Source organism: Acomys minous (assembly GCF_964271855.1).
Source record: "Acomys minous genome assembly, chromosome: 12".
Taxonomy (NCBI): domain Eukaryota; kingdom Metazoa; phylum Chordata; class Mammalia; order Rodentia; family Muridae; genus Acomys; species Acomys minous.
Window position 1 is genome coordinate 51,434,781 of NC_140493.1, and position 14,828 is coordinate 51,449,608.

Consider the following 14,828-nt stretch of genomic DNA (forward strand, 5'->3'; position numbering starts at 1 on the left):
ACCCAATGGAATACTATTCAGCTATTAAAAACAAGGAAATCTTGAAATGTGTAGGCAAATGGATGGAATGAGAAAGGATCACTCTGAGTGAAGTAACTCAGATCAAGAAAAGCACACGTGGTATGTATCTACTTATAAGCTGATTTTTAGCCATATAGTATATGATTAACATACTACAATTCACAGACCTGAAGAAGATAAGTAACAAGGAAGGCCCAAGGGAAGATTGAATCTTACACAGAGGGGCAATAGAATAGACAGTGGAAGTAGATGAAGAGAGGTGACTGGTTAGGAGAGGTTGGGGGGAGGAGAAGGAGGGTGGAGATCATGTATGGGAGAGCAGGGGTGGGAGGTTAGAGGGCTGGATGAGAGAAGAGAAACCACTGTGTAGGAGCATCTCTGGGAGAAGATGGAGACCTGCAACATGGTAGGCTCCAGGGAGGATATGGGGGTGACTCAATCTGAGACTCCTAGCAGTTGGTAACATGGCGACTAAAATAGCCACCTCCTAGCCAGGCAGGACTTCCAATGGAGGGCAAGAGACAACAATCCATGCACAAAAAAATTTCAACAAAAAATTTACCCTGCCTACAAAAGGTGCAGGGATAAAGATGGAGCAGAGGTCAAGGGAATTGGCAGGCAATGCCTGGCCCAACTTGAGACAGACTCCATAGGAGAGATCCAACCCTTGACACTCTTAATGATACTGTTATGCTTGCAGACAGGAGCCTAGCATAACTGTTGTCTGAGAGGCTCCACCCAGCAGTGGATCAAAACAGATGCTGAGACCAATACCCAAACCTTAGGCAGAGCACGGGGAGTCTTGTGGAAGAGTCTTGTGGGAGGAGAAAGGGACGGAGAAGGGACAAGAATTCCACAAGAAGACCAAGAGAGTTAAGTAATATAGGTCCAAGAGTGCTTACAGATACTGAAACACCAACCAAAGAAGATGCACACACAGGACCTAGGTCCTCAACACATATGTAGCTGATGGTATCCTAGCAAGTAGAGTAGGGGCTGTCCCTGACATGGACTCTCTTGCCTGCTTTTGCATCACTTTCCCCTAGCTGGGCTGCCATGTCTGGCCTCAGTGGAAGAGCATGCACTTAGTCTTGATGAAATTTATGTGCCAGCATGGGTTGGTATGTTGGGGCTCCCCTTTTCTGAGGGGAAGGGGAGGGGGCAAAGGGGAAGAGGGTGGAAAAGTGGAAAGAGGGAGCTACAATCCAATGTAAGGTAAATAAGTAAATAAATAAATAAGATAAACATTTGAAAATATTTTTCTTCTACTCTATAGGCCATGAGGGGGTGGATATTGAGTAGTAGGGGGTAAATGTGATCAAAATGCACTGTATGCACATATAAAATTCTCAAGAAATTAATGAAAACATTACATTAAAAGATAAAAATTAACTAACACACTACTGTACACGAACTAATACCTCAGGTGTGCTTCTGAACACAAAAACCTTAGCTAAAACCCATTAGCACTGTTTATGTCCTCTGTAGTGCACATATTTCTAGCAACTTGCTACATCATCTAAGACCCTTCATCATCTGGCTGTCATCAGACACTGCATCCACTTTGCACTGTGGAGTGCAGGGGTTCTATCCCTGAGAATTTCTGTCAGTTTTCTGATTAAACCAGCCTTCCGGCCATTACATACACCAGAGCTTCTGGCCAGAAAACCTTTCTACCTTCTGCTGCCTTCGAAACCCTGTTCATGTCCCAAAATACATCCAGCTTTGCTCCTCTTCCTCCTCCCTGATTCCTGACCTTCCTCCTCTTCATCCTTCTCTCCTCTCCTCCTCTTTCTCCAATCCCATTATTTTCCTCCCTCTTCATCCTTTTCTGTGGTACCGGGGATCAAACCTGCAGCTTGTGGATAACAGTTAAGCACTGTACCCTAAGATATGGCCCTGGTCTTGTCTTTTCTCTCTGTAACCCCAGCTTCTCCTACATTACAGTTAAAGTTGAAAGGGCCTCAAAACAGAGCACAAGCAAGCAGGATAGAATTTAGTTCAATTAAATATGACCTAGAATATAATGGGTAGTTTGCCTTGTAACCGTCCTTTTATATCCTCAAAGAGCATTGACCCATTTACACCGCCCTGAATGCAGGAAGCACGCGCACACCTGGGTGAGTCAGAGCGGGTACTTCCACATCTGCAAAGTCAACTCGCCAAGAATCGAAAGCGTTTTTCTTTTTTCTTTTTTTTTTTTTTTCATATTGCCTTAAAGAGTTAGTATTTTAATTGCAAAGAAAGGAAGAATCATTGAGGAAATACATAGAAGACAGTTACAATGTATCTTAGCAACAATAAGTCCCTTGGCTGCTCCGACTAGAGATCCAGAAGACTGCAGCGATCTGGGAGATGTGAGTACAGCATGCCTTCTGAGAATGTGCGCTACTTGAAGAGACCTTACAAATGACTCTCATGGGGTGTACTGAGATATCTTATTTGTAGGTACAACAATAATAAAATAACGTTTTTTTCAATATAGAGAAAAAGATCTTAGGCACAGTCATCACCCTACGTTATTATTCTAGGGTTTAGTTGCTTCCAAACACATAAAGAGATGCATTGTCTGAGGCAGTGGCTTTGGAAACAAGTGTGGGTAGCTGGAGTGTGCTGAAAGTGTAAAGTAGACATAGAATTTCAAAGAAAATACAAATGGTAGCATTTTATCTCAGTAATTTTATAGTGCTTGTATTTTGAAATGATAATATTTTGGCATATCTTGGTTTTAAACTAAATATGTTAAATTTTATTTTAGCAAGCTGTTTTTTAATACTTATTATTTGTTTATTGTAGAGTGTGTGTGCATATGCACATGTGCCATGCCTTCCAAAAACAGCTTTGGGGAGTTAGTTCTCTCATTCTATCATTGAGTCCCAAAGATTGCACTCAGGCTAACAAGCCTAAAAGCATTTTTTTCAAAAGTTGTATCTACTGAATTCATGCAGATTTTTTTCGAGACATTACCCATAGACAACATTGTATACCAATTTCTTGTATAACATTTGCAATTTGTTAGGAACTAAAACCCGTCTGGAAAAAAAATATAAAGTATGAAAAATGGGACAGCCTGATCTACAAAGCAAGTACAAGACAGCCAAGGCTACACAGAGAAACCCTGTCTTGAAACAAACAAACAAAAACAAAAAAATGTATGAAAAACAGTTGTCTAGGTAACATCAAAATACTATGGGCATTTATATGAAAAAATGAAGAATTTTTAACTTTTGGTGTCTGTGATGTTCATAGAAGAAATTAGCAATAGAAACGAGATATAAACATGAATACATACTTATATTCAATACATGTTTACATATATAATGTTATATATATTTATATAATACATGTTTACATATAATGTTTGTATATATATTTATATAATGTACATGTATAGGTATATATAGATATAAATATATATACACAAATATAAACAGGCATGTAGACATATAGTCTCCATTTCCCAGAAAGTAAACAAATATTGTAGGGTAAGAGGCCTTAGTGAAATTTAACAATCAGAAAATAGACTCCACATAGGAGAGCAAATTTACAGTATTTGTCTTCCTGGGCCTTGGATATATGCTTAATATGCTATTTCTCAGTTCTGTCTGTTTATTTCTGCAAATTTCATTTTCCTTTGGGGTTGAGTAATCTCCATTGTATATATGTATCATATTTTCATATCAAATCTCCCTCCACCACCCTGCAGTTTGGAGAGTTATAACATTCCATCAGTGACATCTGTCTCTCGTTCCATGTTCCTGGCGCCTCTGATTAACTTTGGAGGTAATGAAGGTGAATTCATCTTACCTGTACTAACCAGGGTGCTGTTGTTGTACAGAGTGCCCAGGTGAGGCCCAGACAACGACAGGAATGTGTGGAGTTTGTTGAGGTAATACCGGAACCGGGGCCTTGTGAGGACTGATCTGATGATAATGTTGCCAAGAGAATGGCCGATGAAGCTGTTTAGAGGCAGGAATGACACAAGTGAAAGACAGCAGGGGACTGCTTGTTGTCGGGGGTGGGGGGGTGGGGGGGATGGAAGGGATGGGACGCACCAAAATCTTAGCACTTTCCTCCTTGCCAGGTACTGAGGTACCTGATACAACACAGGACGACTACAGACTCATTTCCATCTGGCACTTGTGAAGGGAAGGAAGCTCTATGCCAGTGGTGAGGTGTGGCAGAATTTCCGTGTTTATCTCAGATCTACTATCTGAGCAGTCCCCCTGACCCCTGGTCCCCAGGCTTCTTCTTGGCCCATCGGAAGACAGCATGGAGTCCTTCCTAAAGTCCATCCATCTAAGCAATGTGCTCTCCTGGTCATTTACAGAAGACAATTAGACTCTCTTAGGAGGCTATTATTCTCAGCTCTGACTACTGCTCTGACTCCTTGCAACCACGCAATAACACCACCCCCTCCACCCGAGCCCCGCGGCTCTCTGCACCTGTACTGAGCTTCCTGCTCCCACTTAGACAGACCGGCCATTCTCCTCCACGTTCTGTTCAAGCTTCTTGCTTCTTTCAGATCCATAAATTCAATACTCCATTCAGATTTCAATTAATTATTTATCAAAATATGACAGGTGTACCACCTTGCTTTTTCTTACAACAAGTACAAAAGCAGCAGAGTAAAGATAGAGCTGTTAGCTTATACAATTGGATTGCCTGGACTGGGTCCTGTCATTATAGCCAAACCTCTAAAAAGAGAATCCTTCTCTGTGTAATAAATACATCATATCCTATCTCTGGAGATCAACAGGAATAGCTAATCGATACCCAGAGCATAGTCATATGATGATGTGCCTATATTCTGGTTGCTTCATTTATTCTAAGTTATCTAATATTTAGACTGACATTTTGTCATATTTTAAGGATACAATCGGCACTGGCTGAAACCCTCTAATTGGACAGGAGATCCCTTCGGGGTTCTAGTACACCCCGACATTAAAGTTAAGACATAATAAAGTGGAGGTTCAAAGACTTGAAAAGCTTCAAAAAAGCTATACACTCAGTACATGGAAAAAAAAACTAACCTCGTGAGAATTTCAACATGAATTCAAACTAGATATTATTATATAATTTTAAGACTCTTACTGCCGAATAGCAAAATATTTATTCTTATCACCCATATCATGAGAGATATATAGGTGATAAACCAGACTTGGTACTCACTCACTCATTTGCTCCTGCCTGAAAGCAATCAGATTCGTCAATAGCCAAAAGGTCAGTTATCACAGTGGGTTACAGAAGTATCTTAAGATTCATATATGGCAAACACTCAAAAACATGTCACCCATCTTCCCTCGGCATTAGCTACCTGTGGATTCCTTTTACCTAATTCGGGATATGGAGAGGTTGTACAATTGGATGTGTTGAATAATCTCATCCAACAATCGATCTGTCATGGTATCAAAATCTGCAAAAGTGTCCATCTGGAAAAAAAAAAGATGGGAGAAGGTACGGGGAGAAGTTATACACTCCACATAAGAAATCCGCTTTCATTAAACAGCATGACACTTTCCTAGGAAAGTGTGTGAGCCTCTTGTAGGGGTTACAGCTTGAGATGTTACATCAAGAAAAATGCCCACTGGGTGTATGCTAAAAAGCCTTCAGTTGGGGAAAGGCACTGGATGGTCTAAGGATATGGTACCTACTGTCACAACTTGAGCTCACTGTCTCTGGTGGAATGACATCATAGAGGAGGAAGCAGGCCCTTCTAGGGGATACCACGTGCACTGAAGATTTTCACCGAGGTACGCTTGACCCTTGTGATGGTTGTGGTTTGGGGGGTATTATTTGTTTGTTTAGGTGTTTTGTTTTTTTTTTGTTTTGTTTTTTGTCATCTTGACACAGGCTAAAGACAGCTGGGAAGAATGACTCTCATTAGAAAAAATATATCCACAAGATTGGCTTGTTGGTGAATCTACAGTGCATTTTTGACTGATTATTGATGCGGGACGGACCACCCTTGAGGGAGTGGATGTTCATGCAGAAAGAAAGCAGGCTAAGCAAGTCATGCAGAGCACACCAGTGAGCACTGTGCCTCCAAGACTTCTGCTTCAGTTCCTGCTTCTAAGTTCCACCCCTGCTTCTCTCAAAGATGGACTGCGGTGTGGAGGTGGAAGGGAAATAAACCCTTTCCTTCCCAATTACATTTTGGTTATGGTGTTTATCACAGCAATAGAAAGAAAAATGGGGAAACTCTAAAGGCACTGCCTTTAACCTAGCACAGCCTTCAGGGTATTATACAAGTCAATGCATAGACATCAGCTTTGGGAAAGATATAAAGCCACCCATGTCTTTTTAAAATAAGGATTAAATCAATTTATTTAGGCTTAATCTTAAGTGCATTTAAATCCATTTATTTATACAAGAAAATTACATTTTTGAATTATAATCATATATATTCAATTCAATCATAGAAATAAAATATCAGATTATGATATCTATAACAGAATATAATGAAGATTTTCAAGAAAGTTAATATAGATAGCTAATAGTCACACTGTCACTTATACACTGTGAAAATTCTATTAGTGTAAATATGTAAAATAGTTAAATGAATTACTTGGAAATTAACTTGGAAAGCTATTATACAAGCAAAAACTTAATTTTCCCCCCCCACCAAAATACACTGGGGAAGCATTTAACATTTAGTTTTATGAGTGATGATGATACTAGATATTTTCCAAAGTCTGGTAAATTCCAGCTAATACAACACCTACTATTTAAATGTGATTTGAAAAAAAAGTAAGTAAAAGTGACTACAAATTTCCATTTAGAATATTTGTTAAAAAAAAAAAACTATTAACAAAGCTCAGACCACACACCCATGTCTTATGAGGGATTGCCACATGATAAGGGAGCACAAAAAGAAGAGGGGAAATTCCACACATGTCTAAGTACTTGAAGACATAACAGATTGCTCTATACAACCAAATTTTTAGATTATGATTGAGAGCAACACGGGAACTTATTTAGGTTTCCTACCTACAAGCAAATTTACCCTTCAAACAGTACAGGAGCAAGAACATCTTGGGATGTCTGAGCTTCCAGGCCAAACCTCTCATGAATATTCATTATGATGATGAAGAACTGAGTACACCTGAGGAAGGAGCTGCAAAAAGATGAATGACCCTTAAGTGCATGGTCGCCTGAAGCCTGCAACATGAGAGGGACACAGCAGTGGCACTTCTGCTTAGCTCCATGCAATATGCTCTTCCACAGCCTGAATTTGTATCTCCCTGGCCTTTAAAAATGGAGAATGCAATGTATTCTTTAACATCTCTTAAAGCTTCTTGAAAATATTGTTAGCACACCTAAGACTGGTGCTGCAATTATCATGACCTTCTAGTTTCCAAGAGCCTCTTTGCTCTTTTGAAATCACTGGTTAGCATATTCATTGTTTTACAGTTGTGTAGTAATGGAGATTACACTCACTCTGATGAAAAGTGCTCTGAAAAAAAATCTCACTAAGGGAATAAATAATCCCAAGTGTTCCACAGTTGAGGTATTTTGAAAGGACCTTTGCATTCTGGGCTCTTTACAAGACTTTCAATATTTAAGCAATGAAACAACACAATAGGACTTAATCAGTACTGAGTCAAGTCTTTCCTGTTTATTGACTTGCACAGAGTCCTGGTTCAAACAAGCTTGCAGAACCCATGTGGAATCCAGGCATCCTGTGACACATCACAGAATATGTGGAGGGACACACAATAAGGCTGGATCCCTGGCTGCACCTCTGCTTTTAACCACATCCCCCTACCCTGAAGAGAAACCTTAACTGGGATAAATCCAACACAAGTTCAGGGAACATTGCTCAGTTCTTCTTCTTCTTCTTCCTTCCCTGAATGCCCTGGATCATCTTAAAGACACAGGCACATATCAAACACTCCCTCCTCAGGACAGAGGAGCCATAGATGATCTGGGACTCTGTATGGCATCCTGTTATTCAGGTCAGAGGGAAGATTCTCTGCAGAACCCCTGGGCTTCATGGCTTTACTGTGTAGACCTGATGCTAACAGTTAGCAATGGAACTGCACTGAAGGTGAAATGAGGAAACTCAGACACATAACTGAAAACACTGGGCCCTTGGATGATGGTTCTCCTAACTCTGCCTCTCTCACATTTTACCACCTGTGACGTGGCCTAGAACAACATGGACGTTGTCAAAATTAGGCAAAAGAATTAAGCTCTAGCTGGTGAGGGATGGGCTAGGTCTTTTGGGCTTTTGAACATTTATTAATTTATGTGTGCATGGAGGCCAAAGGACAACTTGGGAATCTTCATTCTTACTTTCAAGTATGTAGGCCTCAGCAACTGAAAGGCGATTAGGCTTGGTAACAAATGCCTCCTCGGGATCTGATGGTTCTCTGTATAACTACCATTTTTAATGTTCATGAGAGCTCTTTTTGCTTATTAGCAATTGCATTCTTCTAAGGGATGCTTAGGACTCATTTACCTACCTCTCTGGCCATCCCTATCTCTTGCTTATAGATTTGCTAATCTCTTTTTTTTTTACTCTTAGTGCTTTTTTAGAGTCACAGCCTCAGTCTACCAGGTGATCGTAAAGCAATAATAATCTGGCTGTTTAGATGCAGGTGACAATGTCCTGGACCCAGTCTGACTACATAAGCTGACATGCTCCCAATGCCCAATGAAGCCAGAAGTCTCCAGTCAACTGATACACGCTAACTCCTCTCCATCATTTCATACTTTTTCCTCAAAGTCCAAAGCAACATGATAGGTTTTTTTCCCTCCAAACCACCCAAGTATTTGAATATTTTTTCTTAAATGCAGCCCTTCATTCATCTGTCCATATATAATCTTGGTGACGTTAGGATGCTCCTTCAAATCCAATGTTCTCTCAACCCAACATTTCTGCCTCATACCTGATTCTTTTCAGACATTAAGAAGTCCAGTTTTCCCCCAGGGAGCCCCAGTTCTATGAACGTCTTCACCAGCCTGAGGTCTGCACTGTTCCCTGAAAAAAATAACAGATAACACCAGTCCTATAATTAATCATAAGTCACAAGAAATATCTTTCTCTCCCTTTCTTATAGTACAATTGGATATTCATTCTAATTTTTTAAGCAGATAACTAAATTAACTGAAGTAACTCCTCATCCTCTTTTCTTGCTATCCCAGTCCATGCAAACACACAGAGGCGGGCTCTTGTGAGTGGCCCATCTTCAATGGAATCATTCCTTGACCTGCCACATCAGCTATTTTTCTTCACCAGAAAACTACTTTCTCACTAGCTTTTTGGGAGGAGTGGCCTAATGACTGATATGGCACAGTGTGACAGTCCATCTTAAATTACTTGCCTATCCCTTATATGTAACTAGAAGGAAATGAATAGTCAAGTACGGTTCAGTTGCGCAAATAGGGGAAGAATTACCCATGGGCCAAGGAACACTGGATTAGTAAGGTTTTAAATGTCCAAGCATTCCATTCCATCAAGGGCCAAGGATTGAAAGGTTGGCAACTGTAGGAAGATGCTAGGATGAGAAGCACAAACAGTACATGAAATACACTGTTGACATAAAAAGTCACATGGAGAGTGAATTATATAATAGATTAAGTTAGGCATACATTTCATTTAGGCTGTGGGAATTCCACTATATCTACCTTGATGTATGGCAAGTTCCTATCCTGGATCCTTATAGAGCTGAAAGGAGATACAACCTATTTAATATTTTGATAGTGTGCTTTTCCATGTAAACCAACCCTATAGGTCATGGTTTCAGAGAACTTAACACTAGTGAAACTACAACTAATTTTTTATCATTCTCCAATGAACTTCTCCAATGATTCAAGGGAGTATAAAAGAATCACACAAAATTTGAAAGAACTAAAGGTTTGAGACCAAGCTTATGTGAATATTCCCAGATGCTAGGCATCCTGTAGCCTATAGCACGTACTTAAATCTAGAGGCTCAAGGTCATATTCTTTTAGGAAAGATGCATATTTTCTCTTAGGAAGTTGAATTATACCATTCTGTCTATGTCAATAAATATATGCTCTTTGGGTTCACTCATGTTATTACTTAAATTTCCCAAATGAGGCCATTCTTAGTATGACGTGAAAGAAAATTTGCAGTTGTCTTACTTCTGCTCATACAATGAGCACAGAATCAGCCTTAATTGGTCTGTACATCCTGCACACAGAGGTAATGTTATAACTGTATAATGCTTGTGAGAAATTATGTTTTCAGAGCAAAAGAACTGGACACTGATGCTGGATCAGACCTGACATGATTCATTCCTCTCGGCAAGAAGGATGCTGACATCCTGCACCCTCCATGTTCCAGGCCCAGGTACCTCAGTTGCTGTAAACCCATCAGAACAGGACAACTCCCGGAACAGCGTTGTAGAATGTTTCTGATCCCAATTGATCCAGCAGTCCAGTCGGTCCCACACAGGACTCCTATTAAGCCTGGAATTTCACAACTTTTGAAAACTGGACCACAAATGCTATCTCTGGCTTACTTAACCATTTTCTCCAATTTGGGGCAGGCAGTGGCTTCAAAGGAATTATTGCCCAAAATCAGCCTGAAGAAACCTTAAGAGAACGATGTCCCATTTCCTCTAATAGGGGTTGAATAGGTTTCTGTTTACTCTCTTGGTCTACAGATGCTTATTTTCTTTGGGAGTTGATTATAAGTTTTATTGGTCTTTTATAGAAAGGAAACTAGGTTTGACTCAGGGACCTATCTCTTCCTTTATCTTTCTTTTGTATGTAAGGAGATAGGAGCTGAAAAGAAAGAAAGGGGGGTATAGAAAAGTAGAGAGAGGATAGAACAAAAGGTAGATTATTTAATCTACTCTTCATCTCAAGGCCCTAATTGTTACTCACAAATAGAGTTATTTTTTAATTCAATGGTATTGAATTTTGTATACTGATGCAAGTCATGCTCATTTCAAAAACTAGTCTAATTTTATGATAAGAATATATACTCTAGGTCTAATAGATAGATATGATCCTATAGGTATATGAGGTAAACTACTTAAGGTCTTCAAAAACCTCAGAGAACTACAGAATAGGACATTTAAAGATTTTTTAATTCTAAGGATTCTTTGACAACAAGACAAGTTAACACCTGGCAACACTCAGCCTGTCTCAAAGAAGATAATGAGCATCAAAGAACCTCCTTATAGAGTTGGCTTCACATGTAGCAAACCAGTCACTGGGAAAAATGTCCTCATTTCTGACACAGACATAATACTGTCTAAAAATGGCCAAGTTTAGATGCAGGCAGAGTTGATGGAGAAACTCTGCCAAGACAGGCTAAGCAAGTCCTCAATAGTTCCTGCCTTGTAAATATGTCTGTCAGATATATTGGGCCAGAAGGCTGAAGATAATGCTCCAACATTATAGAGAGTGTTAGGTGACTGTTCAGGCAGTAAACTGTCTCAGTCATTTTTTCATTTTGGAAGCTGCTAACCTATACTCAAGGTTCACTCAGGTATGTAAGTTTTATCCTTTCTCAAGTCTCTGATGGGTTTAAATACCAGATAGTTTAGTCTTTCAATTAAGCTTAGTAGGTTAGGAATTAAGATGTTTTTAGATAAAGATAGATGTTTTAAGTTAATAGATATGAGCTATAACATACATTAATCTCCATTCAAGAAATTTAGACCCAACAGATAGGAAAGATGTTTACTTCAAGTTTGTCAAACAGAAATAGCCAAATCAATATGAATGTAACATTTATATAACTCCTGATTTTCTTGTGGTTCTTCCTGCTGTATGTAGTTTATTTTACACATGTGTAATAATATAAATGTATAAGTTAAAAAGAAACATAATAAAAATTTTAAATGAATAAATAAATAAGGAAGGAAGGAAAAAAGGAGTTCTTTATAAACAAGATTCTAACTCAAATGGAAGTAACAAAGTTCCTGAGAAACTCAAAATGAACTGTGGCATGTTTCAGTTTTAGAACTGTTTTTACTATTAGTGCTGTAATTAAACAAAACCTTTTTATATTCATACTACTGGAAAAAAATCCCAAATGATATTTTGGTAGTGGAATTTTTTAAAGTCTCTGATGTTTATATTTAACATGAAGACTTTTGTAATAAAACAACTTTCCTCAAGATACTAAGAGTAAAAGAACTTTCTGAATATAAAACATTCTAAGACAATTTCAATTAATGTGTTAGATGAAATTTGTAAGAAGATATGTTTTGGGGGTTTTTTGGCACAACAGAGAGCCTGTGTAAATATTCATAACTGGCCTTAATGTACTCGGTTCTTAATATAAACACACTATTGGACAGATTTAAACAACAGATCCTATAATATTCTGAACAGGTTACACACATGCACCTTGAACTACTGAAGTAATATTATAAAAGCTATCTTTGTTATCACTTGCTTTTCTTTTGACATGTCACCTGGGTGATGCTACCATGAGCAGCTCAGCTCTCTGAATCAGGACAATACTGGCAAATCATCTCTACCTTCATTCTACAGTTCTATTTCAATATGCATGAGGTTAACAAATGAAAGGCCTATTGCCTGACCAGAGTTCTAGCTTTAAAAATTTATTCTTATTGTTTTTATTTCTGTGTATCCCTAGGTGAGTGATTTCTACTGGTATCCAGGTAGTCTTGGAGACCAGATAAGGGCATTAGTTGCCTTGGTGCTGGAGTTATAGGCTGTTGTGAGCCATTCATTCATTCATTCATTCATTCATTCACTCACTTTTCATAGGTGTTGGGAACCAAACTCAGGTACTCTGGAAAAGCAGCAAGTGTTCTTAACCATTGAGCCATTTCTCTGGATCCCCAGATTTCTTACTTGCCATGAATTTTAGAGTTTTCAACAAATAGATAGTAATCAATCTTTAGTGACACTGAGTTAATGAATGTAAAAGTCCTTTTTATCTCTACAAGTCCTGGAGCATGATAGCATCTAGTAAACAAAAGGTGACACTTAATTGATAGGAACTAAATAGCAAAATAGTTGCAATCTCTAGTGGCAGGGTCCTTGTAATGCATACTTTATTCCTTCCTCTCTATTTCTTCTAGAACCATTCTATTGACTCACAAATTCCACCAATTCCTGCATTTCATTGAGATATTCATTCCAACAATACATCTAATCTCTTCATTCATTTACTCCTGTCTCTCTTTTATTCAAAACAACCTTCCCATTAATTATACAATTTCTTTGTTCATTCTATTGATTGATAAAATTCACATCACTGATTTCATAAATTCATTCATGAATTAACTGACACTCATAATAATACAGACATACATGTTATAGACATATTACATATAACATATATACATATATGTATGTACACATAAATATATATTCTTGTACCATGCCCTTTCCTTAGATGGTAAATTTTTAATGTTCAGTTACTTTTAGAGTAAATCCTGATCTAAGTTACTTCATAAACATAAACTGAATGTAGGACAATAATTTGAGAAGTTAATGGTTTTAGAACTTACCATCCAGGCCATGGACACAGACCACCAGGTGAATCCCATCTTCCAAGTTTTCCTCCTCTTCCTCTGGTGGGAAATACGGTATGTCAGAAGCTAGTACAGATAAGTCACTGTACAGAAATCCTTCAATCTTCAGTTCTTTTTTAAACTTTTCTTTGGCCTGATAAAAACTGGAGAATACACCAATTAATCAGAAACCATGCTGTTTGTTCCATGTTGAACAGGGAATGAGTTGGGCTGATACTTAGAAGCGATGAGTATTCACAAGCAAACAGTTCTCAGAATATTCAAATATTGAATATATCTTAGGGGAGATGCTGTTTTTCATAAAAGGGCAGGAAAATAGCTCAGCTAAACCAAAGAAATAGTTTTGATTCTGCAGATTTCTGTTTATACCTGGAATTTGACAGGAAACTGGGTAACGAGACTTACAAGAATCCTGCAGTTACAGGATGTGACCACCTTTAGAACCAGCTCCAGGGAGGGGAAGTTCCTACGCTGTGATACAAGACCACCACGGTTTAGCTTCTGCCTGCTCTTCAAGTACTGCCTCCTACCATTCCCAACAGCAACACAGATTTTGGGGGTTTGTATTTTGTTCTTTTGTTTTGTTTTTGTTTGTTTTCTATTCAGCAGCATAAACCATTTGGCTTGTCTTGGTTTCTTTGTGCTTATGTGTATTCTTTGGAATCCTGAAATGCCCTTTATACCCAGCTAAGATGTTGTTTCTATAGTTACTTGACAAGTGGGTGGTTAACAATATTGACTTACAAATGAGAACACTAAGGTGAGAATCTTTGTTTTAACACTTCTGATAATTGTTGGTTCTCTGAAATGCTTGGGGTGTAGAAGAGATTTAGGTTTCAGTTTTTTAAGATTTAGGGATATATACACATATACACTCACTATCACACATAGTGAGATAACATGAGGCTGAGGCCATATCTATACACAGAATTATGTTTTGTTTTCTGTGTGGTCTAAGCCTATGATCTAAAGGTAAGGTAATTTAATGTAATGTTTTTACTAGGGTTGAACATAAAATAATTTCATAGTGAAAAGCTCTCTACATGTTTGTCACATCAGCTTTCAAGGTATTTTAGGTTTCAATAGTGTGAAAATACAATTTGATTATAGATTTCTTGCCCAACATAAGCAAGGTCCTAATTTGGATCTAGAGCAGTAAAAAACATGTAAACTCGTAGATCTTGGATAATGTACAATTGCAGGTTTTCAAGTTTGTGATATTCTATTATTACTATTATCAGCATCCTCTTCTACTTCCAGTCAATGATGACATTCCCTCCTTGAACATGTTTCTTCTGCTCCTTTTCTCTA

General features: G+C 38.4%; 1 protein-coding gene across 5 annotated transcripts in view; it reads right to left on the minus strand.

Moving 5' to 3' along the window:
- The window catches only part of FAM135B (family with sequence similarity 135 member B), a 286,049-nt gene that overhangs the window by 17,609 nt on the left and 253,612 nt on the right, over positions 1–14,828 (minus strand). For 4 of the 5 annotated variants that reach the window (XM_084803028.1, XM_084803029.1, XM_084803027.1 and 1 more), the window contains 4 exons: positions 13,494–13,660; positions 8,916–9,007; positions 5,356–5,453; positions 3,829–3,980 (listed from right to left, as the gene is read on the minus strand). In XM_084803028.1, coding sequence (XP_084659154.1) covers positions 3,829–3,980; positions 5,356–5,453; positions 8,916–9,007; positions 13,494–13,660 — 509 coding nt within the window. Of the gene's footprint in view, positions 1–3,828; positions 3,981–5,355; positions 5,454–8,915; positions 9,008–13,493; positions 13,661–14,828 lie in introns of those variants that run through there. The other variant, XR_014783479.1, reaches the window with a different exon arrangement.